The sequence below is a fragment of the Hyperolius riggenbachi genome, chromosome 4 (assembly GCF_040937935.1).
Source record: "Hyperolius riggenbachi isolate aHypRig1 chromosome 4, aHypRig1.pri, whole genome shotgun sequence".
Taxonomy (NCBI): Eukaryota; Metazoa; Chordata; class Amphibia; order Anura; family Hyperoliidae; genus Hyperolius; species Hyperolius riggenbachi.
The window spans coordinates 253,689,757-253,714,385 of NC_090649.1; the positions used below are offsets into that span (position 1 = coordinate 253,689,757).

At 43.7% G+C, this 24,629-nt stretch overlaps 1 protein-coding gene across 1 annotated transcript in view; it reads right to left on the bottom strand.

Annotated features, from left to right (window-relative positions):
* The window catches only part of RNGTT (RNA guanylyltransferase and 5'-phosphatase), a 456,995-nt gene that overhangs the window by 128,854 nt on the left and 303,512 nt on the right, over window positions 1–24,629 (bottom strand). The window contains exon 12 of the mRNA XM_068279398.1: window positions 24,167–24,235. Coding sequence (XP_068135499.1) covers window positions 24,167–24,235 — 69 coding nt within the window. The remainder of the gene's footprint in view (window positions 1–24,166; window positions 24,236–24,629) is intronic.

Sequence of the window (24,629 nt, forward strand, 5' to 3'; positions counted from 1 at the left end):
ATATAAAGATCTGGGTACACAGGTCTTGCCAGTGTGCCAAAATGTATGGCATTTAGTTGCATATCAGATATATTTATGTTAAAACTATTTAGTGATCATTTCTCTCCTTTTTCATCTACTGTGAAGCATACAGCTGAGATAAAAAAAAAACCTGCCAGGAATGTTTACTAATTGTGGCTGATAAAGAAATATAAGCAAGAGACGTAGTCACTTTCTCTGCTAAATTGGTAAGCTTCCCACTTAAGAAGAAAGTGCTGATATTAAAGATCAATACACACTTTCAATCAATGTTGCCAGAGGGGGACTCGGTACCTTGGACAACATTGCAGGCCTGAAGATGTGCAGATGCATTGCTGGGTTGCAAGCAAGCAACATGTTCTGCTTTATGCTGGGGGCAGAGCAACATGGGAGCAAATTGGGTAAGTGGAGAGAAAAATGCTCTAATCGCTCAGCCAAAGTGATCCACCAGGATGGATCGCTGGCAGAGAGCCAGGTTGGATTCTCGGTGGAGGCGGTCATTATTGGTTGCCTCGGACGAGTTTCATCTGGTGTGTGTATGGGCCTTAACTGTTTGAATGCTGTCTGCTCCCAATTTTTTTCTCCTAGTAGGTTTTATGCTGTAATTAATCTTTTAGAACACAGAAGAGATGCAGTTTCCTACCACTTTAAGTAGCTGTAGATGTACTTACTTTACTTTGTTACTTTGAGCATGCCTGAGGAGCTCGGTGTTGGTCCTAGAGCTAGGAATGCTGCTACTTGCCATCTGCCTATTCTCCCGCCGTTAACAAATGTTGCTTAAGGCTCCGTGTATACTATGCACACAATGTTGCATCCATGTTTCCTTGATGAAAGCATGTCTAGAGCATTTCAATGGCACCGTTCATATCATATGTGATTCGAGTGTTGCATTTTTGAAAATGCACTGAAGCGATGATTTTATCTTTGGTTTTGAACACCACCATTTATATTGTATTTCAACAATAACGACATTTCTACTTAAAGAGGATCCGAGATAAACTTTTACTCACTGCATAATTGTGTTTGATTCATATAGTTTATAGGGCATTCCTCAAATCAAATACTGTTGTTTTAATACTCTAATTCCCTATAAACTAAACAAGCCTCACCCACAGCTTTTTAGAGTGCGTTAGCACTGTAGCAAGGGCTTATAGGAGCTCAGTCTGGGCAGGAGGAGGTTACTAGCCAGAGAATTCAGAGGCAGAGGGGAGGAGGAGAGGGGACTGAATTTGTCACATTACACACAGGCAAGCTGATAGCATCTCCAGGCTTTAGCCTGTGACAAACAGAACATGGCTGCCCTCATTGTATCACAGGAATAAATAATCAAACTATTGAAGCTTGATTTATATGATCAGTTGCCCGTGCAATAAACAGTATATAGGGCGCACAAAACGTACATTGAAGAAGAGAATGGGGGAGCACCTCTATAATGTATCAAGAGGGTATGAAAAACATCCGTTATCAATGCATTATAAAATGGTACACAACTGCCAAATACGGGGTTCTTCATTCTGTGGGGTGGAGAAGGTAGATAGAGAATGGAGAGGAGGGGATTATATTAAAAAATTGTCCCGTACAGAATCTGCATGGATCTTTAAAATGGATACTATGACCCCAAAGGGATTGAATTGTGACTTTGAAATGTATGCTTTCCTAAGCTGATGTTAATTAAAATATGTCCTTCAGGCCATTTGTTAAGAAAGGAGGAGGAGTGCCTGAAGATTGATGAAAGAATCGTGGGCTTATGGATATTAAGAGATTTAAGGAATTTTTTAAACATTTGTCTATACATTTTTTATGATTTTTTACAATTATTACTTTTTAATGAAATAAGAGGATTAGAACAATTTATTTGTGAGAATTAGATTGTAGCAAGCAAATATATATAGGTTGTTTTTCATCTGCATATTATGCCACTAATGTAGCACCAAGTGTAGAACGAGATTACATCAACTGACGAAAAACGCTACAAAAAGGCTATATAAATGCCGAGAGAAAGCTGGGTAATGCTGAAAATGCGAGAGGAATGTTAGAGAAATACCAAGGAAATGCTAAGGAAATGTCAAGTGTTAAATAAATAAATACCAGCAACTACCTCCGTGTAATGTGGAGGGGTTAAACTATGTACTAACGGAGGAATGAGGAAGTCATTACACGCTGGAAGTGAGTACACGCCGGCTAATCTCCATGGTGAAGGGGCGGAGTTCTGAAGAGGAGTGGACGCTCATAAGCGGTGGACAGGCGGCGAATGGATAGCTCTGAGGAAGAGGGGCGTACCCCTTGAAACGTCAGCAACCCTGCGCCGTACGTTAGAGTGACGTCACTGAAAACCAATCCACCACTGTGGAGCGTCTCACTTCCGCAAACGGACTTGTATCTATCCGGAATTTAGCCCCGACAGCGTTACACAACTAGCCTCTCCGCACCCACGTTACTGGCCAAACAGGTGACGGATTGAGGCAGGACGTGGAGCTGTGAACTTACCCCACAACAGGAGGGTAACGTATGAGCAACACTATTGCCAATATTAACTGAAGATCGAACTTTAGGTTAGCCACTGCTGGGCAGGCAGGCTGACTGGGACTTGCATTGCAATTAGTGTGACGCCCATAATTTGAAATGCACTACGCATGGAACTTGTGGTTATGATAGAAGGATTTTTCATCTATGTGTCTACGGAACTTTGATATTTTTTGATTCTTTACTGGGATCCCTATTTTTCAGCAGCATTTTTTACACACACTCGACGCAGTGAGACAGAGCGAGTGGTGCGAGAGTTGAATGTATGCGAAGAGTGGGGAAGGTGCTATTAGCTTATCTGTGGCCTAGGATCAATATCATTGTTTTATCAATTTGGATTATTAAAGATATTTGTCTTTTAAGCACTGTGGACATTATATATATATCTTACTTTGGGGTTTTTTGAGGATTGCCTGGTCCAAATCAGCTGCTGAATTTAACCAATTGGCGCAAGTTGCAATTCACAATTTTAAACTATTGAAGCTGTTTGCAGCTAGATTTGCTGTGCACACTATCTAACCTTCAGATAAGGTATATAGACAAGTTACTTTCTATAGTTAGTTTTTTATCTTGGATCAGCTTTAAGCATAGGCATGACTGGTTCTCTCTGAAGCAAAAAGTTCTTGGGCAAAACTTCCTAACACTGCAGGGTGGCCCCTTGAGCGGACCCTTAGTGGCTGCAGCTCTTGAGCACTTTGAGTCCAACAGAAGAAAAGCACTATACAAATGTTAGGATCATTATTATTATTATTAAGAGTAACAATCATTTCAGATGTCCATTTACCCTGGATGAGTATATAGATGAACCGTTGGCTCTCTTTCTAGCATTAAGGATGAGCCTGAGCTGGGAATGGTATGAACAAGTCAGGGTCGTCCAGGAATTACAATTACTCGCGTGGGGTGACTCTGGCATGTGAGATCCCTTTCTGGGACCTCGCGGCTTCCCTACAAGTGCATTCTCGCTATGTTTTTGACGACTTCCAGTGGCAATCTCTGTTCTTCCGTGTTCGTCGCTTCCTGTCCTGAGGCATGTCCCTGTGATGACACTGCATGCGCACCCTGGTGTTGGATGTACGCAGTATCCTCACATCAAGCGGCAAATTCATATTTTTTGTATTGGATGCAATACAAACATTGGACTAGATCCAATATAAAAACTTCTAAGTGGAAAAAAGAAGGCTATGGGCAGCACTAGTGCCCATAGCAGCAAGCTAAGTAAAAATGTAATACAAATAAAAAATGCTTACAATATAAAGAAACACTTAAAAAAAAATTGTACCTCTTTTGGTACAGGGATTCTGCGTAAATTGAACCCCGGGGAGTTTAAGGCATGAGCTGTATTCCTAATGAATTTATGTTAACCAAAATGATGCATTTAGGTTTAGTTCTGCCCTGTAAGCAACACCTTTACTTTGACAAATAAAAGTGTGTTTTCATTGTATCAATAAACAAGATTTAAGGATCTCAAGCACATCAAAACACTTTGTTGGATTCTCTTGAGCTCGCAAGATTACACACTCCTTATTTTACAAAGAAAGAGGGCTGCAAGTTGCTGATGCTGAGAGAGTAAAATATGATATGTCAATTAAAATCGACACAAAACAGATAAATTTAGAATGTGAATGGAATCAATTAGGTCTATTGAACAAAGAGAAGAAGTGAAGACGCAGGCGATAATTGGAGTTAGGGCTGTAATTAAAATAATCTGCTTTGAAACAGGCAAAATTGTTAACAGCAGCAAAATATAGCAAAAAAAATCTGCCCAAAAATAACAAAAACAGCTGCAGGCATTCAAGGGAAAAGTTGTGTTGTGTGGCAAAGCATAAATGATATTAATTAATGAGAGCTTGTAAGCAGATATGTTTTTAAATTGTTAATTGCAATTTTTTTTTTTTTTTTTTTTTTTTGCACAATCAGCATCTATATCTGTCAAAGTGATGCAGCTGTGCAATTCAACTGTTCAGAAAAGTTCAGTAAAAAAAAATAAAATTAAAACACATAGCTGAAGGTAGGATACAAAGCCTAAAGTGATGCTCCAAGTTTATAACGTACAGTAGAAATACCAAAGTCATGGGGGCTGATTCACAAAGCGGTGCTAACTTTTAGCACGGGCGTTTTCACGCGAATTTTCACATTGCGCGCGATCGCGAATGTCCGCGCGAGACGATAACGGTTTCGTGTGAAATCGCTATTGTTTTCGTGCAAAAATTCACGTTTGCGTGCGAAAATGCTATCATTTCGCGCGAAAATTCGCAATCGCACGCAATGCGAAAATTCACACAAAAACGGCCATGCTAAGAGTTAGCACTGCTTTGTGAATCAGGCCCATGGTATATTCATACCAAAAACCAATGTTAGTTACCTGGTAACATCCTTTTTAGTAACCTCCAGGACAGGTCCACCATGAGAACGACAGGCTCCTCCCAGGAACAGGAAACGTCCAGATAGAGTACTCTATAAATCTTTGTCCAACCCCTTGATCCTCAGTCAATTCCAAGTACTGTTCCTAAAAACAAAGGGGTTTTAATATTCATACTGCATATACATATACATATACTTTTCTTGTACTTATATACTCATATAAATCCTTTACTCGGGTGGGTTACGGACCTGTCCTGGAGGTTACTAAAAAGGATGTTACCAGGTAACTAACATTGGTTTTTCCATTAACCTCCAGGACAGGTCCACCATGAGAAGATGAGCAAGAATCTTACCCAATTAGGGTGGGCCGACTGCCTGCAGGACTTTTCTCCCAAATGATTGCTGTCCTGCAGACATCAGGTTCACTCTATAGTGTCTAGAGAAGGTGCTTAGACTTGACCACGTAGCTGCTCTGCAGATCTCTTCCGGCGTAGCACTCGCTCTGTAAGCCCATGGCCGCTGCTCTAGCTGAATGAGCTCTAACTGTATATAATACCGTATCCCCTGTAATCTTATAGGATTCCTCTATACACCGTTTTATCCCTTTCTAAATAGCATCTAAGACATCTTCTGAAATCTAAACCCGGCTTGTATTATTTTCTTTAATCTTTTTATCTTTTCGCTTGTTAAGTACATTCTTTCTGTTTCTGAATTTATTATGACTCCTAGAAACTGAATCTATGACATTGGTTGTAGGACCAACTTGTCTCAGTTTACTATCCATCCGAGGGTCTGTAACTGATCTAGTACTTTTTCTTGTATTTCTCTCTGTTTTTTGGTATGACTCCGCCACTACAAAGAGATCGTCTGGATATGGAATTATGAGAATTCCCTCTGCATGTAAATACTTTATCACTTCCGCCATTACTTTTGAGAAGATCCTCGGTGCTGATGATATTCCGAAGGGCAGGACAGTAAACTAAAAACGTTGAATCGTCTTCTTTTCCCTTACCGCAAATCTCAGGAACTTCTGAGACAACGCTCTTATTGGAATGTGCCAATATGCGTCCCTCAAATCTATGTTTATCATCATGCAGTTTGTGGTTAACAAGTTTCTCACAGAGAATATTGATTCCATCCTGAATCTTTGATAAGACACAAAAGGTGTTTAAGCTTTTAAGATTAGAATTAACCTGAATTTTCTCGTCAGCTTTCTTACCAGAAAACCGTCGAATAAAATCCCTGATTGCCAGTGATATGACTGCCCGGAACCGGTCCGACCATGTTCTCGTCTAACATTGATTTTATGATGCTGGCTTTTCTCTCTGTCCTTTTGGAAGAGGAGTGGCAATAATTTTCTTGCTGGAAGGGACTGAAACTGAATTTTGTACCCCTAGTTTATAAGATTGAGGATGAAATCGTTTTTGCTTATTTTCGTCCACTGGGAATAGAATTCCGATAGACGACCCCCAAATCTTTCTCTGGCGTCAATTCTTTTCTTGACTATTTTGGTTTCGAAAAAGAAAACTCTTTTTCGTTCCCTCTCTATTAATAGCCCCAGGTCTCCCCTTGCTACGTATGTTGTAGCTGCTGCTGGTTGAAAATTTGCCCCTGCTGCAGTCCAGGCCTTTTTAAGGGCAAACTCCACCTTCTTATCTTGTGGATCCTTCAGGTATCCCGGATCCTCAAAGGCTAATTCATTGTCTATATTAACCTGTGAGATGTTGTAGATCTTATGTATGGGAAAGTCAAAGATTCTTTTGGTTCCATTCCCTGATACAATCTATTGTGCATCGATAATTCTGATTTCTTAGATTCAATATTTAGAGTTTTATTAATAGCCCAGATAAGCTGCTCAGTCTCATCAGCTGGAATCTAAACCTGGAGATTTTCTGATTTCAGTCTGGCTGTCCATACTTTTAGAAGAAGAGTCTGACTCATCATTATCCTCCTCTTCACCCTCTGTATTTGGTATATCTACGGCCGGCCTGGTCGTACTAGTACCAGGGATTACTGCTTCTGTTGCTGGGATGATAGCAGAAGCAAATACTTCCCTTAATGACTTAATTGTCTCAGCCCTCTCAATTTTTACGGCTGACATTAATTCTTCCTTTAAGTCCCCTGAATGTTCCTACATTAACTTTACTTAAACCGGTTTGACAAAACTGCTTATTATAAGTATGGGCCATTTTTGTATCACAGAGCGGGCACCACCTTCTTGGCCTTGCTGGGTCAGTAGACTCTGTGCCCTATAACAATACAAACAAAAAATATAGTGTCATTTTTCTTTCTAAACCTAAAGAAAGAACACCCTGGTGCGCATCTGTCAAAGAGTGATAAGTAACCCTGAGCCCAGATGGATAAGAACATGTATAGAAATATCATATACATATGATTTATTTGAGGCCATCTATATAATCCCCCTATATATATTAGACAGGGGATGATACCACATAAACTGCCAACAGGGTTATATACACATATTGCCTGTACACTGATCCTATGTTGGCCCCTATGTTGGCACGCTCTGAAGAAGCCCCAAGGGAGGGGTGAAATGCATTAGCGATGGCCGCTGCTGGTGTGCATCCTGGATGATCTGAATGTTTGGGCAGTTCCCACGTGGCAATTATCCTCTGCTTACTATATCTTATGGCAGCAGAGCACAGTATACAGATAAGTGGAAATAGGCAGTAGTCTGCATACTTATATGAAGTGCTGAGGGAAATACATATTGCATTTCAGCAACCTTCTATGTGAACTGTCTGGAAGGGGCATTACTGCTATCAGCTAACTGGATAAGGATTAGTGTGGCAAGGACTGATGATCACACATACAGTTTGCAATCATGCTGTTTGGTACGTGGTGCAGCTGCCCTTAAGTGATTTTTATCTACTAAGTCGTATGCTGCCTTTTATCATAATTATGACAAGTAAACCTTATTGGGACATTGCCTCAGCATTACATTGCATATTTATGAGTGGGAGATGTGAGTGTGGTTTCTCTCTGGTAGATGTATTGGGGCCCCAATTGGATCTTGTCATTTTTAGATTTATGCAACTTATACCCTATATTTATTGGGGTTCTTTTGCTCAAATTTTCAAACAGTGAAGCATATTTTCGAGCAATAAATGGTTCTCTCTTATGAGTGAAGCTAAACTGGTGTTGGTGTTCTGTATATTGGGTGATATATATATATATATATATATACACACACACACACACACACACACACACACACACACACACACCATATGACCCAGCAATATCACAACTGAATATCTGCAAAACATATATCTCCAGCTATATGCATACGTTTATACAGACCTCAGATCAGACGCTAAGCCGGCTTTATATTATACTGCACAGTCAGATAATAAGTAACAGACCTCCGTACAGACGCGGCATAAGGCGTACGGCTCATACCATATAGGTCCCCAAGCCTCCGCCACTCTCACCTTTCCTGGCTCCTGCGTAGCGTCCCTCCCGCTCCGTTCGTGACACGAAATGCCGAACCATGCGGGCTTCCGGTGTCTCTTCCCCGCGCCACCGGAAGTGACGCCGCGTAAGGGCGAAAGTACGTCACAAGGACGCCGCCATTGAGGGCAATCAGCCACCTTCCCTCCGGAGGCCTGCTAGACTTCCCACGTCACTTCCGGTGCGCCATTAGCCTCCGCTCTAGGGGAATCATGGACACCGCGCGTGTCCTCCGGATCCACCTGCAACTCGGGCAGCCAGGACAGCCACAGGAGAAGGTACACCTCGCTTCTCCTTACTAGACCCAAATACCTCTCTAGGTAGGTCCACCATTCGCCGCCAACCGGGTCCCAAACACACCTGGTCTGACGGACCGGCGAGCGACTAGAGCACTCCTTGTTCCTTGGAACAGGAAACGTCAACTGAGGATCAAGGGGTTGGACAAAGATTTATAGAGTACTCTATCTGGACGTTTCCTGTTCCTGGGAGGAGCCTGTCGTTCTCATGGTGGACCTGTCCTGGAGGTTAATGGAAAAAAAGTCCTTTGTGTTTAGAAAACTTCCAGATCAGAAACAGTGAGATGATGCTCCTTCTCCATAAGGCACATTTGCACCCCCCCTCCCCAATAAAGTATCATTAGTCATCCCTCAGTACTTACCATCTTACTAGCGAGACAACAAAGCTATCGGGTGGGAACCGGTACTGGGAGATTACCAAAAAAGACGTTACCAGGTAACAACTCCGGCCTTCTCCAGTAATCTTCAAGTACAGACACAGCAAAATGATAAACAAGAAAATGAAGTACTTTTCTCCTGAAAATTGATCCTGAGCAGATAAATGTATGACGATTCAACCAGGTAGATGTTTGAGATGCCATATTCGATGTTGCTCCTTCTTTTAGAACCAGAGTTGCTACCACTGCCCTAGTTGCGTGCACAGAGAAAGAAGCAAGCACCTTCACATCTATATACTGTACTCATCTTGCATGTGTATGAAATACCCAGCTTAATCCAGTAAGCAAGAAAGGATTTACATGCTTTGTGTTCCTTATTTTTACTAGGAAATAAAACAAAAAGAGAATCCACCTTCCTAAATGTGGAAGTTTTATATACCGGTAAATAGGTCATCTTCTGACATCCAAACATTGAGAAAACTTTTCTCTTTCATTGGGAATGTTGAACTGAAAAAGAACTAAAAAAAAATCTTGTATTCTGTGAAATGTAGAAACCACTATGGGAAGAAATTTTAGATCTGTGATAAGAACAATTTTGTATTTCAGATCCTGAAAGTGAAGATGTCTATAGGACTGGGCTTCTAATCTCACTGGTGTTTCTTGCAGTAGTATAGCTATCTACAAAAAAGGACATTTAAATTGTTAACACTTTAAAGCAAAATTACTGTAACGCTTAACACACAAACACTTGTGTCCCAAACTTTTGTTGACCGAATAGTTATCCTACCTGCCTTTGTACCAAAGTAATGTAATTTTTGTGAAAATCACAATTCCATACCACCGGTCACAGCAACTAGTCAACTAGTACAAGAAGCAGCCATCTTCCATAAGAACGTAATATCAAGCTCCCTGTATTTATTATTATTATTTATTGCATTTATAAAGCGCCAACATATTACGCGGCGCTGCACAATAGATAAATGGGTTAACATACAGGTAGAACATACGGAAACTCACAACAAAACAAGATCATGCAAATGATTTGATAACAATACAGTGTCATAGGTCAAAATAGAGACTGTTTAAGTCTACAAGAGGGGTGGTTGTGAGTAAGATTGCATAATTAAGCTGGATATATTAGGGAGGAGGGCCCTGCCAGAGGCTTACAATCTAAAGGGTGGGGTGAAGACAATAGGTGCGTCTTTTGAGAGGGGGTCTAACAGAACATATTATGGTGCTGGTGTAGGGGGGTATGCGAGCGTGAAGAGGTGAGTCTTGAGAGCTTGTTTGAAGGTATTAAAGGTGGGGGCGAGTCTGACGGCTGGTGGGAGAGAGTTCGAGAGAGTAGGGGCAGCCCTGGTGAAGTCCTGCAATTGTGCGTGTGACTGAGTTATGCGTGGTGCGACTAGGCGCAGGTCATTGGAGGATCGGAGGGGGCGGGCTGGTATGTGCCTGTAGACCAGATCAGAGATGTAGGTCGGGCAGGTCTTGTGCACTGATTTGTAGGCCAAGCACAGGATTTTGAAATTGATCCTAAAGCTGATGGGGAGCCAGTGTAGTGCTTTACAGAGCGGAGTTGTAGAGGCGCTGCGGTGAGAAGAATGTATCAGTCTGGCTGCCGCATTCATTACCAATTTAAGTGGGTTAGTACGGTTAGAGGGGAGGCCAGAAAAAAGAGAATTGCAGTAGTCTAGGCGGGAGATGACAAGGGCGTGGATAAGGAGTTTAGTGGTGTCAGGGGACAGGTAGGAGCGGATCTTGGAGATGTTGTGGAGGTGGAAGTTGCAGGATCTGGCAATACCTTGGATGTAGGCTGTAAAGGAAAGTTCAGAGTCCAGAGTAACGCCTAGACAGCGGGCTTGGGAGGTAGGGTGGATAGTAGTATTTTCAATAGTGACGTGCAGATCTGGGAGGGGTGCAGCTGTGCGGGGTGGGAATATTATAGCTCAGTCTTGTCCAAATTAAGCTTCAGGTACCTGGCAGCCATCCAGGAGGAAATGGATGTGAGGCAGGCAGAGACTTTGTCCATGGTAGAGGAGGAGAGATCTGGGGTGTGGAGATATATCTGGGTGTCGTCGGCATACAGGTGATAATTGAAACCCATGGAGGAGAGGATTTTGCCAATTGAGGCAGTATAAAGTGAGAACAGTAGTGGTCCTAGGACGGAACCTTGAGGAACACCAACTGAGAGGGGTGTAGGAGTGGATGAGGAGCCATTGAAAAATGTTGTTAAGGAGCGGCCGGAGAGGTACGAGGAGATCCAGGCTTAGGCTAGGTCCTGAATGCCCATTAGCTGCAGGGAGTGGAGGAGGAGGGAGTGGTCGACAGTGTCAAATTCTGAGGAGAGGTCCAGGAGGAGTAGGATGGAGTATTTACCTTCGGCTTTGGCAAGGGCAAGGTCGTTTACCACTTTGATGAGGGCTGTTTCTGTAGAATGGGCTGTGCGAAAACCAGACTGCAGGGGATCGAGAAGGGAGTTGGAGTTAAGGAAGTTGGTCAGGCGTTGGTGGGCCAGGCGTTCAAGAATTTTTGATGAAAAAGGGAGGAGAGAGATTGGGCGGTAGTTGGATGGCAGAGCAGGGTCGAGTGAAGATTTCTTTAGCAGGGGAAGCACAGTGGCCTGTTTGAATATGGAGGGAAAGATGCCGGTGGAGAAGGAGAGGTTGAACAGATGGGTGAGGACAGGGGCCAGATCAGAAAAATGTGGGCGCAGATAATCAGATGGGACTGGATCTAAGGGGCAGGAAGTGGCAGGTGAAGTTACCAGCAGCTGGTTGACTTCCTCCACCGTGACAGGATTGAAGGAGGTAAGGGAGGAGAAAGAGGCAGGAGTCGGATGTGGTGGGGAGGCAGGGGCGATAGAGTGGAGGAGAGAAATATCCCTCCGGATGGTTGTAATTTTGTTAATAAAGTAGTTTGATAGGTCAGTGGCTGAGAGGGTGGAGGTTGGGGGGGGGGGTTAAGTAGGGCATTGAAGGTGGCAAAAAGACGACGTGGGTTGGAGGCTTGGGTAGCGATCAAGTGAGTGAAGTATATCTGTTTACTATCAGCGAGGGTAGTATGGTATGTCTGAACCTTGGTCTTGTATCCCAGGAAATCATTGTTGTGGCGGGATTTCCTCCACTTGCGTTCTGCAGCTCGTGTCTCATTTTGTAGTTTTTTGTGAGGGCAGTGTGCCAAGGTTGGGGGTTGGGGCGACTGTTGGTACGAAAGGTCAGGGGAGCAGCATGGTCTAAGGCTGCGGAGAGGTTACTGTTGTATTGAGCTGCCGCTTCGTTGGGGCAGGTTAGGCTGGGGAGGGAGGAGGAGAGAGAGTGGAGGGGTGTGGCTAGTACATTGGGGTCAAGGTTGCGCAGATCTCTCTGCCAACGTCCAGTTAGGGGAGGGGGACAGGGGGTGCTGGATGGAGTGAGAGTGAAGGTGATGAGGTGGTGGTCGGAGATGGGGAATGGTGTAATGTCCAGGTTGGTAAGTGCGATGGCTTTGGAGAAAATTAGGTCCAAAGTATTACCAGCACTGTGGGTTGTGGCGTTAGTATGCTGAGTGAGGCCAAGGGAGTTGGTGAGTGAGAGAAGCTGAGTGGCAGCAGAGGTGGTAGGCTCATCAATTGGAATGTTAAAGTCTCCGAGGATGATTGTTGGGAGGTCGGAGGACAGGATGTGTGGGAGCCAGGAGGCAAGGTTTTCTAGGAAGTGCGATATTGTACTGGAGGGGGGGGGGGGGGGCGGTACAGGACTGCAATAATGGCTGGGAGGGGATGGTAGAGGCTTATAACATGGACCTCAAAGGAGGTAAAGTAAAGAGAAGGGGGAGGGGTAAGGACACAGAAGGTGCAGGATGGGGAGAGGAGTAGGCCCACCCCTCCCCCAGGCCTGTTATCTGGTCTTGGGGTATGGCTAAGGTGTAGACCCCCGTAGGATAGGGCTGCAGCTGCAGGCAGGTCAGAGGGGGTGAGCCAGGTCTCAGTAAGGGCAAGCAAGGTGAGGGTTTTTGAGATAAAGAGGTCATGGATAGTTGTAAGCTTGTTGCGGATAGATCTGGCATTCCAGAGAGCGCCAGATAGAGGAAGAGATTGTCTGAGTATGGGGCGGATGGGAATGAGATTGGGGCGAGAATGTTCGTGGGTATGGGGAGGGTGGGAGGTGCAGCGGGGAGAGGGGCTTGGTGGGTGAATTTGGTTGTGGTGGGTGAGGTGGGAAGTATGAGGAGGGGAATGGGGGGGCTGGGAGACCGGAGTGGGCCTGGGGTTAGTATATGTGGTGAGCAGTGGACAAGGGACCAGGGGGAGGAGCAGATGGAGCCAGAGCATGAGGAACCAATAGGGCGGGTGATCAAGGGAAAGAGGAGGTATGAGGGGGGTACGCATAACGATGTATTGGAGATACATACTGTTGCACTGGGAGTGGTGGTGAAATAGTTAGGGAAAATGGTGTAGCAGAGGTTGGAGAATACTTGGTGGTGGGCTTAACTAGGGCAATGGAGCAGCGTTTAGTCGTTTATCAGTGAAGTTTGTTTTTATTTGGTGGGGTGGCTTGTAGGCTGTGCAGTTCAGAATCAAAGGCAGAGATGATCTAGTTAGACAGCAATAGTGTGCAGCAATACAAGTAAGTTCCAACAAAGTTAATGTTACCTTGATGTGGTGCTTATTGCTGCTGAATTACTGGTGAATTCTGGTAAATTCGTTCTTTGCCCTTTGAAAGCTGCCCTTAGAAAGCGAACCTACTTGTCGCGAACCGACAAGGTACTTCTATTTATATACACATAGCTATGTACTATGTATGTACAACACCACTGTTTTCCTGAATATACAGTTTCCTATCAGTTTACCTTTCTTGTGGAATCTCCCTGCTATACATGAGCCTTATCTCCTGCAGTTAGATACAAAATAGAAATGTTTAGACAGTTGGAAATACTTAAGCTGGCCATACACTGGCCCGATTTGCCGCCGTTTCGACAGCAGATTCGATCACTGGGATCGAATCTGCTGCCAATCGTTCATGCTACACGCCGAATTTCGATCCATTTCGTCCGATCCCGTCGATCGCTCCGTGCGGAAAATTACCGTCGATCGCCCGCGGGTAGGGAACGCGTCGCTAGCGGCGTTCGATTGCCCGACGACTGACGCAATAGAGCCGCATACATTATCTGCTCCGCCGGCGCGACTACCCCCGGTCACCGCTGCTCCGTGTCCGCGCTGGTCTCCGGCATGCTTCAGTTCCTCCTGCCCGGCAGGAAGTTTAAACAGTAGAGGGCGCTCTACTGTTTAAACTTCCTGCCGGGCAGGAAGAAGCAAAGCATGCCGGACCTGGAGACCAGAGCGCAGACAGAGCAGCGGTGACCGGGAGGACTCGCGCCGGCGGAGCAGGTAATGTATGCGGCGGCAGCACCACCACCACAACAGATTGTGAACGGTTTCAGAATGAAATCGGTTCACAATCTGTTTGCAGTAAAGGTAGCCATACGATCCCTCTCTGATCAGATTCGATCAGAGAGGGATCTATCTGTTGGTCGAATCTGATGGCAAATCGACCAGTGTATGGCTACCTTTACTGTAGCTCAAGACCGCACACTAATAAAGCTCCCAAGAAAAAAGAAAGTAATCTTATAAACCCTTTCAGACACCTTTTTTTTGGGGGGGGGGGGGGGGGGGGGAGACAAGTTTGTTCTTAGAATGTATCTTAGTGTGACTAAACTATTATTAGTCAACACGCTTTGGAACAGAATGGCCTAATCTTGGGACATGCTCACAAGTTGTGGATTAGACGCAGGGGTCCCCAACCTGTGGGCCGCGGCCCACTAGTGGTCCGCAGGACATTTCATGGTGGGCCGCGGCTTCAGACTCACTTTTGGCAGATTAACAACATTACACTTCTAATTCTAAGGGCAGCCGCGGCGGGAGGGCGGGCGCATCATACTAGACCAGTCTCCAGGCCCGCCCCCCTCACTCTGTGCGACCGAAGCAGTGGGCGTACGCGTACTACGTTTCAAATCCCGCCCCCTCACTATGTGTGGCCAATCACCCCCTTAAGCGATGGCGGAGACGAAGCTATTATCGGAGGCGCCAGACCCGCCTCCTGCATCAGTGGGGATTCCTCTCGGAGGCCTATGTCATGCCTCCATGTGGCCAATCACCCCATTCTCAAGCGGCGGCCAATAGCAATATCGGAGGTGCCAGTCACGCCTCCTCCATCAGTGCCCCAATCATCATTCCCCCTTCAGCCTCCAGTCCCGCCCCCCTATTATACAGGCCAATCAATGAATGGCTGCATGTATTTCACACAGCGACATAGTCGCAGTGTATACAGAGCGCAGCGTCTGGGCGCCATTAGAGAGAGAGGAGGTCAGAGCCTGCCGCTGAGAGCCCACTGAGAGCCTGCCGCTGAAAGCCTGCACGAGCCTGACATATAGCAATCAAGTAAGCCTTACTTACTTACTTACTTAGTAAGGATCACACACCCCACTCACATATACATATGTATATATATACTGGGCTAACTGGGCTTGCTATACTGGGCTAACTGTACTTGCTATACTGGGCTAACTGTACTTGCTATACTGTGGTAACTACTGGCTACACTGGGCTAACTGTACTTGCTATACTGTGGTAACTATACTTGCTATACTGTGGTAACTATACTTGCTATACTGGGCTAACTGTACTAGCTATACTGGGGTAACTACTGGCTATACTGGGGTAACTGTACTTGCTATACTGTGGTAACTACTGGCTACACTGGGCTAACTATACTTGCTATACTGTGGTAACTGTACTTGCTATACTGGGCTAACTGTACTTGCTATACTGGGCTAACTGTACTTGCTATACTGGGCTAACTGTACTTGCTATACTGGGCTAACTGTACTTGCTATACTGGGGTAACTGTACTTGCTATACTGGGGTAACTACTGGCTATACTGGGGTAACTGTACTTGCTATACTGTGGTAACTACTGGCTACACTGGGCTAACTCTACTTGCTATACTGTGGTAACTCTACTTGCTATACTGTGGTAACTATACTTGCTATACTGGGCTAACTGTACTAGCTATACTGGGCTAACTGTACTAGCTATACTGGGCTAACTGTACTTGCTATACTGGGCTAACTATACTTGCTATACTGGGCTAACTGTACTAGCTATACTGGGTTAACTGTACTTGCTATACTGGGCTAACTGTACTTGCTATACTGGGCTAACTGTACTTGCTATACTGGGCTAACTGTACTTGCTATACTGGGGTAACTACTGGCTATACTGGGGTAACTGTACTTGCTATACTGTGGTAACTACTGGCTACACTGGGCTAACTGTACTTGCTATACTGTGGTAACTATACTTGTTATACTGGGCTAACTGTACTTGCTGTACTGGGGTAACTGTACTTGCTATACTGTGGCAACTACTGACTACACTGGGCTAACTGTACTTGCTATACTGTGGTAACTATACTAGCTATACTGGGCTAACTGTACTTGCTATACTGGGCTAACTGTACTAGCTATACTGGGCTAACTGTACTAGCTATACTGAGCCAACTGTACTTGCTATACTGGGCTAACTGTACTAGCTATACTGGGCTAACTGTGCTAGCTATACTGGGCTAACTGTACTTGCTATACTGTGGTAACTGCCGCCGCCACTAGCCACGCCCCTCCACCCCCCCCCCCTCCCCCAGGGGGGCCCCGGAGAAAATTTTGGTCGGGACAGTGGGCCCCGGGCTCAAAAAGGTTGGGGACCCCTGGATTAGAGAGCACACCTGTCATCTAAATATGCTGCATGCATTGGATAAGGGAATTATTTTTGGCAGATTTTAAAATTAGTTTCTTGGACTGTCCAGCAAATGGTGTGTTTATGCTGTTCTGGTCCACTGCTGCCTTTTATTTTTAGACTGCAAATAAATTCTGTTTGTTTAAAGGTTATTTCCTTCTAATATCAACAGAGACCATGAGTATGTATATGGAAGTACTACCTATCAATGTAGTTCTTTATCTATTCTTTCCATAATTAAAATATTAAAAAAAATCCTTGTCACTTGGCCTCTGCGTCTGGCTAGGCCTGGAAGCAGCAGCCTGGTTCCAGTCCAGATGGAAGCTAGGATGATATTTAAAAGCAAGGTCTCTCTCTTTTTTTTCTTTTGAGCGTCATAGAAAATAGTCTCACAGTATCCTTTGTAATAATGCTTCATGTTGACTTTTATCTCAAGTTGTGTTTTCATTAGATATTTTTCTTACTCGGTTATTCTCATGTCAGTTCATGTGAGGATACTACTCTTGACAATACTCTAGGTATGTAAATATGGCTTCTGGTACTTGAAAAATCATGTATGATTAGTTATGCCAAGCTACCCATTTATTTCGCTCTGGCCAACCAAGCTCATTTTATTTACAGCATGCTAGTTACCCAGATATAGCTATTCACTTGTAAGAAAGCATCAGGAAAGTTGATCAGAATTGCCTTTATGGTGACCGTGCCAAACCACACAAATGTTTGTCTGTGCCACTTTGCTAAATCCTGTTTCATCAAAGTTATGTGTGGTTTACACCAGGAGACAAAGCAATTAGACAACTGAAAAGTTCCTACTTTGGTAGTGAAGGCCATCAATTTAGTATATTTATTCTGCTGGCCAATTTTTTTTTTTTTAAAAGACCTTAAAGAGACACTGAAGCGGAAAAAAATTATGATATTATGATTTTTATGTGTAGTACAGCTAAGAAATAAAACATTAAGATCAGATACATCAGTCTAATTGTTTCCAGTACAGGAAGATTTAAGAAACTCCAGTTGTTATCTCTATACAAAAAAGCCATTAAGCGCTACGACTTTCAAAGTCGTGGAGAGGGCTGTTTTCTGACTTTTGTTATCTCAACTGTTAGTTAATTTTTTACTTTTCCTCTGCCAGAGGAGAGGTCATTAGTTCACAGACTGCTCTGAAAGAATCATTTTGAATGCTGAGTGTTGTGTAATCTGCACATATTAGAGAATGATGCAATGTTAGAAAAAACACTATATACCTGAAAATAAAAATATGAGAATATTTTATTTGCTGCTAATCTTCTAGTAATTATTCATAGTACACAACCAATTCATTATATCATATATATTTTTTGCTTCAGTGTCTCTTTAACCCCCTTGGCGGTATGAAAAATACCGCCAGGGGGCAGCGCAGCAGTTTTTTTTTAATTTTTTTTTTTTAAAATCATGTAGCGAGCCGAGGGCTCGCTACATGATAGCCGCTGCTCAGCGGCATCCCACCAGCCCCGCCGATCGCCTCCGGCGATAGGCGATCAGGAAATTCCGTTCAAAGAACGGGATTTCCTGGAGGGCTTCCCCCGTCGCCATGGCACCGGATAGCGACGATCGGGCGCGCGGCGGCGGCGATCGGGGTGCTGGCGCAGCTAGCAAAGTGCTAGCTGCGTCCAGCAAAAAAAAAATTAGGTAAATCGGCCCAGCAGGGCCTGAGCGGCAGTCTCCGGCGGCTTACCCCGTGTCACACACGGGGTTACCGCTAAGGAGGTTAAGGTCAGTATTACAGAGATAGGCTTGTAGCCTCTTGTCATCTTTGGTAAGTTTGAGTATTACCGTACCATGGCTCGTACTTTTAGCATTGAAAGGAAAAATGTGTTGCTGAGGAACAGTTTATTGAAGGCTTTAAAGAGGAACTCCAGTGAAAATAATGTAATAAAAAAAGTGCTTCATTTTTACAATAATTATGTATAAATGATTTAGTCAGTGTTTGCTCATTGTAAAATCTTTCCTCTCCCAGATTCACATTCTGACATGTATTACATGGTGACATTGTTACTGTGGGCAGGTTATGTAGCTGCTCCTAGCTGTTTTGGCTGTTACAGACAGCTAATAACAGCTATTTCCTGTCTGTGAACATTGTTACATTGTGGCAGTTTGCCAGCAGTACCGCGGTATTCAGAGGTTCTTGTGGGAGGGGTTCCAGCACAAAATCAGTCACACAGCGCCCCCTGATGGTCTGTTTGTGAAAATCATTGTATTTCACATGTAAAATGGGGTATCAGCTACTGATTGGGATAAAGTTCAATTCTTGGTTGGAGTTTCTCTTTAAAGAGGAACTTCAGTAAAAATAATGTAATAAAAAAAGTTCTTCATTTTTACAATAATTATGTATAAATGATTTAGTCAGTGTTTTTCCCCACTGTAAAATCTTTCCTCTCTATGATTTACATTCTGACATTTACCACATGGTGACATTTTCACTGCTGGCAGGTGATGTCAGTGGAAGGTGATGTTGCTTGCTTTTTTGGCAGTTGGACCCAGCTGTAAACAGATTTTATGTCCCACAATGCAATGAGGCGAACAGACAGGAAACTGACAGAGCCATGGTCCTGACATCACCCCTGATGATCAGTTTGTGAAAAGGAAAAGATTTCTCATGGGAAAGAGGGTATCAGCTACTGAATGCGGTGAAGTCCAACTCTTGGTCACAGTTTCTCTTTAAGAAAAAGGGGAGATACCTTATTTTAATACTTGGTTGGTTCCACTCAGTTCACCATTTCTAATGACTGACAATGTTTGCAGATTGGAGCGGTTTTAGAGCTATAGCCAGGAATATCTCACACTTCTTAGCATGTTCATCAATCATTTAAGAGTTTTCTACCTTTCACCAGTAAATTTGTGCTACTTTCATACATAACTCTGTCAATAAAGTAACCACTGCACAAGGATCACCCTAGGCCCTGTTCATATTATGTGCGTGTGGAAAACGTGCAGAACGCATTTAGTAAACGCACTGGAAAAACGCATGCGTTTGTACGCGTTTTTGTAATGCGTTTGTATGCGTTTTTTCCTTATGCGTTTTTGATCATACCTGGAAGAGGTGTATACCAAATGTTTTTTTTTTTTTTTCTTGAAGGATGTCAGCTACACTTCCGACGAGAAACGCACCTCCGAATACGCATACAAAAACGCATGCCATGCGTTTTTAGTGCGCGCCCATTGACTTTCATTATAATGCGTTTCTGTGCGCGACGCACAGAAATGCATCCAACTATGTGTTTCTGCCACGCATACGTTTGCCACGCGTATATGTGAACGAGGGCCATACCTTTGCATTGATTTTTCTGGCCCTCGCAAAACGCACACAAAACACGCACCTTAAAAACGGACACAAACGCGTGCAGTGTGAACGGGGCCTAAAGGCAGCTCTAGCACTGATAAATTTGACAGCAGCAAACTACACTAAAAGCCATGCCCAGGTAACTGTTAGCACAGATTCTTTTCAAATAGCAGCAGCAGCAGCAGATGTAGGACCAGGGTGAGAACAACCATTTTCTTTTGCCTGGCTGCAAACATTAAATGCCCTTTTACTGGTTGTGTAATCTCATAAAAGGAGAAAATTCAGTAAAACATTTGCATTATTAATTAGGTGGTTTTAACAGCATACTACGAAAAACTTTTAAAATAGCAGTTATTGGGCAAAGGAGCTTAATACATTTTTTGCCACTTCCTTCAGTATTTCCCACATCTGTTTTCGAGTTCCACCTTTTTTTTTTTTTTAGTTCACGTTAAGTACGTAAAAGCAAATATTCACATGTGGGGTTGGCGGACCTTGAAAACCAAATTGGGAAGAAAAAAAAACAAAAACTTTTTTCTTCGGCTGCAGGTGAAAATTTCCCACTAGTAAAGTAAATGCCTGGTGTTACATCAACTTCCAGAGTTACTTGTTTGTTTTTTCAAATTTCAACCACTTACGTACAAGCAGTCTTTAGCCCCTTAAAGGGAAGGTTCAGGGACTCTGAAAAAAATAAAAATCCAAATCCACTTACCTAGGGCTTCCTCCAGCCCGTGGCAGGCAGGAGGTGCCCTCGCCGCGGCTCCGCAGGCTCCCGGTCTCCTCCGGTGGTGCACCCGACCTGGCCAGGCCGGCTGCCAGGTCGGGCTCTTCTGCGCTCCAATGTGTCTCACTGGTGCGCGCTGAAGTCATCGGACGTCCTCCGAACTGTACTGCGCAGGCACAGAACTACTAGGCCTACACAGTACAGCCCGGAGGACGTCCGATGACGTCAGCGCGCACCAGTGAGACGCACATTGGAGCGCAGAAGAGCCCGACCTGGCAGCCGGTGCTCCAACAATCTAACCTACACTGTCGAACTAACCTACATCCCATAGACTTTTACTATCCCCTCCCCCAACCCTAACCCTCCTGGTATACGTTTGATAGTGGATGTAGGCTAATTCGACGTGTAGATTATCTCGTCGGAACACCGGCCTGGCCAGGTTGGGTGCGCCACCGGAGGAGACCGGGAGCATGCGGAGCCATGGCGAGGGCACCTCCTGCCTGCCACAGGCTGGAGGAAGCCCCAGGTAAGTGGATTTGGATTTTTATTCTTTTCACAGAGTCCCTGAACCTTCCCTTTAAGGACAAGAGAGCGCTGGTAACAAAGAACGGCACCAATGAAATCAGCTCCTGACTGGCTCATACAGCTCTACCGTCATATAGACGGCAGGGCGAGTGAACTGCAGCTATGAGAGTGTGGCGCAATCGGCGGTAGCATCAAGGACGCGCGGCGGAATGATTGAAATATGCACCCTGGCAGCAGTAAGGGGATCAAAGCAGGGCATAGATTTCAATCAGCACGGTCTGAAAAGAGGTTATAGTCATTGTGGCAGCTTCAATACAGGGGGTGGCTACTAAAGCCACAAGAAGGCTTTTATCACTTTTATCAGGTTTTTTTTTTTTTTTTTTTTTTTGCACTTGTTCAGTACCTTTAAAAAGAAATGAGAGAAACAAAACCGCTCTGACAGTTTTCAAAGTAAATGATTTATAATTGTTTGTGACAGCCATCACTTGATGAGGAAGGTTAACAACATGACAGGATTTCACATGCTCTGTTAAATTCAAGCAATAATGCTTATAAACATTAAATAAATTGAGGTATTCTTATTCTGATTCCAAAAATACATTGGAAAGATTACTTTGATGCATTAATTTATTTCATCTTGTTCGGCAGATTTGTTTATGACAGTTCCTATGTGCTCGTTACTAAAAGGCTGCGCCCAGGCAGGAACACAATTTAGAATATGAACTGTACATCTGTAACTTTGTTAAGTGTCTTTTTTGCCACTTCTTAATTTCTTAATGTATTAACTGGTACCAAATACAAAACTCCAAAATTAGGACTCCCAACAATTAATAGCTGTTGAATTTACTACAGTGGTGCCAGATTTGCTGCAGCAAAAGTGTGCTGGGACCTGAGTATGTTAAAGGACAACTATCAATACAGTTTTTTTTAATAAATGCTCTTTATTAGGGGCCACATTACCACTAGTGCTAGGGGCACTTTATTTATTCCCACAGCTATCTCTGTCTGCTTTAAAATCATCCTTCACTTCTAACACAGCTCACAAATACTTCACTGTGTTCTCCTCACAGTATGCAGCAGAGTCTCAGGAGGAAAGAAGATCAGAGAAGGTAACAGTAATATAACTAGCAGTCAGGGAGATATGTATACACCACCCCTGACTGACTGCTTGTGATGTTGCACTCCTCTGCAGCATGTAACAAACCTCAGTGCTGTCCATGCTGGGAGGGAAACCTTGAGAAAGATATACTGATAATGCCTTTCTGAACAGTCAAATAAGTGAAGACAATAAACACACATTGCTGGAAATGTAACACCTTATCACCACCCGAATAAGATTCTGCCAGTTGGGTGATTGCTAGACTATACACTGAGGAGTTGATAGCACCCTTCCTGTGTAGGAACATGGTCCAGCCCTGCAGAGCCTGCCTCCTTTTGTATCTGGAGGCGTTGGGATGGTTTTGCAGCAGAGGAAGACCTGTGTGAGGAAAGAAACTGCTCCTAGTACTTGTGGTAATGTGTGCTCTAACATACAGTATTTAAAAAAAATGCTTTAATCGATAGTTGTCCTTTAATTATTATAAGCCAGAGCTCAGAAACTCCATTCACAAGTTAGCGTTGTGACGGACAGCATGCTCCAGCCAGAAAATTCTACCCTTACTCTCAGGTAACAGTTAGCCTCAAGACTACTCATTCTAATCCATATACATATGGTACGTACATTGATTATATATTGTTCGCATGGGACTTCTGAGAGTTTGTGATGTACCTAAAATGTACATACATTTGTACTGTTGCATTAACAAACATTGGCCTCAATTCACTAAGATCATGCTGGAGATAATAAGGCAAGAGAAAACTTGCCACGACACAGTGAGATAGTTCTCTTATCTCTTCATTCCTTAAGTTACCTCCTCTGTAGTTATTTTTACACGCAGTTAATTAACAGCCCGTCTAACGTAATAATTCTGGAGTTATTTTAAAGACAGAAGAGTTAACTTTAGGTTTGCCTGAGGTAAAATGTTTCCTGAATGCTACATGCCTCATCACCATGGTGATAACTCTAGAAACGTTATTAAAGACAGGAGATAAGCTTAGTGAATTGAGGCCATTGCTAGACATTGTGAGCACACAACTGGTGGTGTGTTCAGGTTGTTGAGCAGGATCACACAGATTTTCCTGTTGGTGCAGAGTGCCGCAGGGACCAAACTGCTTGGAATGATGCAACGTGATGCACTGCAGTAGGCTATTATTCCACGCGCAAATCGCACCGCACAATGTTTGAAAAGGGCCTAAGAAAATAATTATGGTTCAATACTAAAACGATTTCTGTACGTTCAGATATCTTGGTGTCACATGTTTTGTTAGTTATTAAAAAACCTTGTGAAACCATACTCAACTGACTGGCACAGTCAGTAGACTGATGTAGATGGACAAAATCAATGGTATGACTGAAAACACTTGTACTGAAATGTAATTGGCAGTATGTGTACATGTAGATTGTCATCCTATCATAGTTGTATAGTTTGTGTTAACAATGAGATAGTACTGGTAGTAGTGAAAAAAAGGAGTCCTAAAGTCCATGTCCCCAATCTCTGTTGCCCAGTAGGCTGGGAAATATTTGAGCAAGGCAGGCTGCGAATGATCTGTCAAACACTACTACTAGACCGATTCTGAAGAATGATGTGGCAAAGTTACTCACAAACATTGAAAAGTCATTTTTTTATTGAATGCAAACTATACTACAACAATAAGAGTGTGCTGTGAGCGAAAGATTAACTTACCCCTATTGGCTGAAAGATAAGTCCATCGACCTCATGACTGACCTCTCTTGCAAAACTTCCTTCAAGTAACTGCAGATGAGAAAGGAAATATTTAGGTTTTCAATAAAATAAAATATCAATTTTCTACATATCATCATAATATTGATTAACATTTAGTACAGCAGAGGAATAAATGACAGAAAATAATATGCACTTGACAATGTTTTAAAGTGCCCACCACTGGTAATTTCAAACTTTACCAGAGGTGAAACTGGACTAATCATGGAGCGTACTTTGCAAGAACCTAAAACTGCGATTTCATACTCATTGGCATCTAGTTTGTTTAACCTATTTTGGTTTCTGGACGTAGAAACTACGTCCAGAAACCATGTGCGCTACCGCGCGCCCCCGCGGCGGATCGCGCGCGTGCACGCGCACTCCCGGCCGCGGATTCGGTAGTCAGGGAATCAATATATCGGGCTAT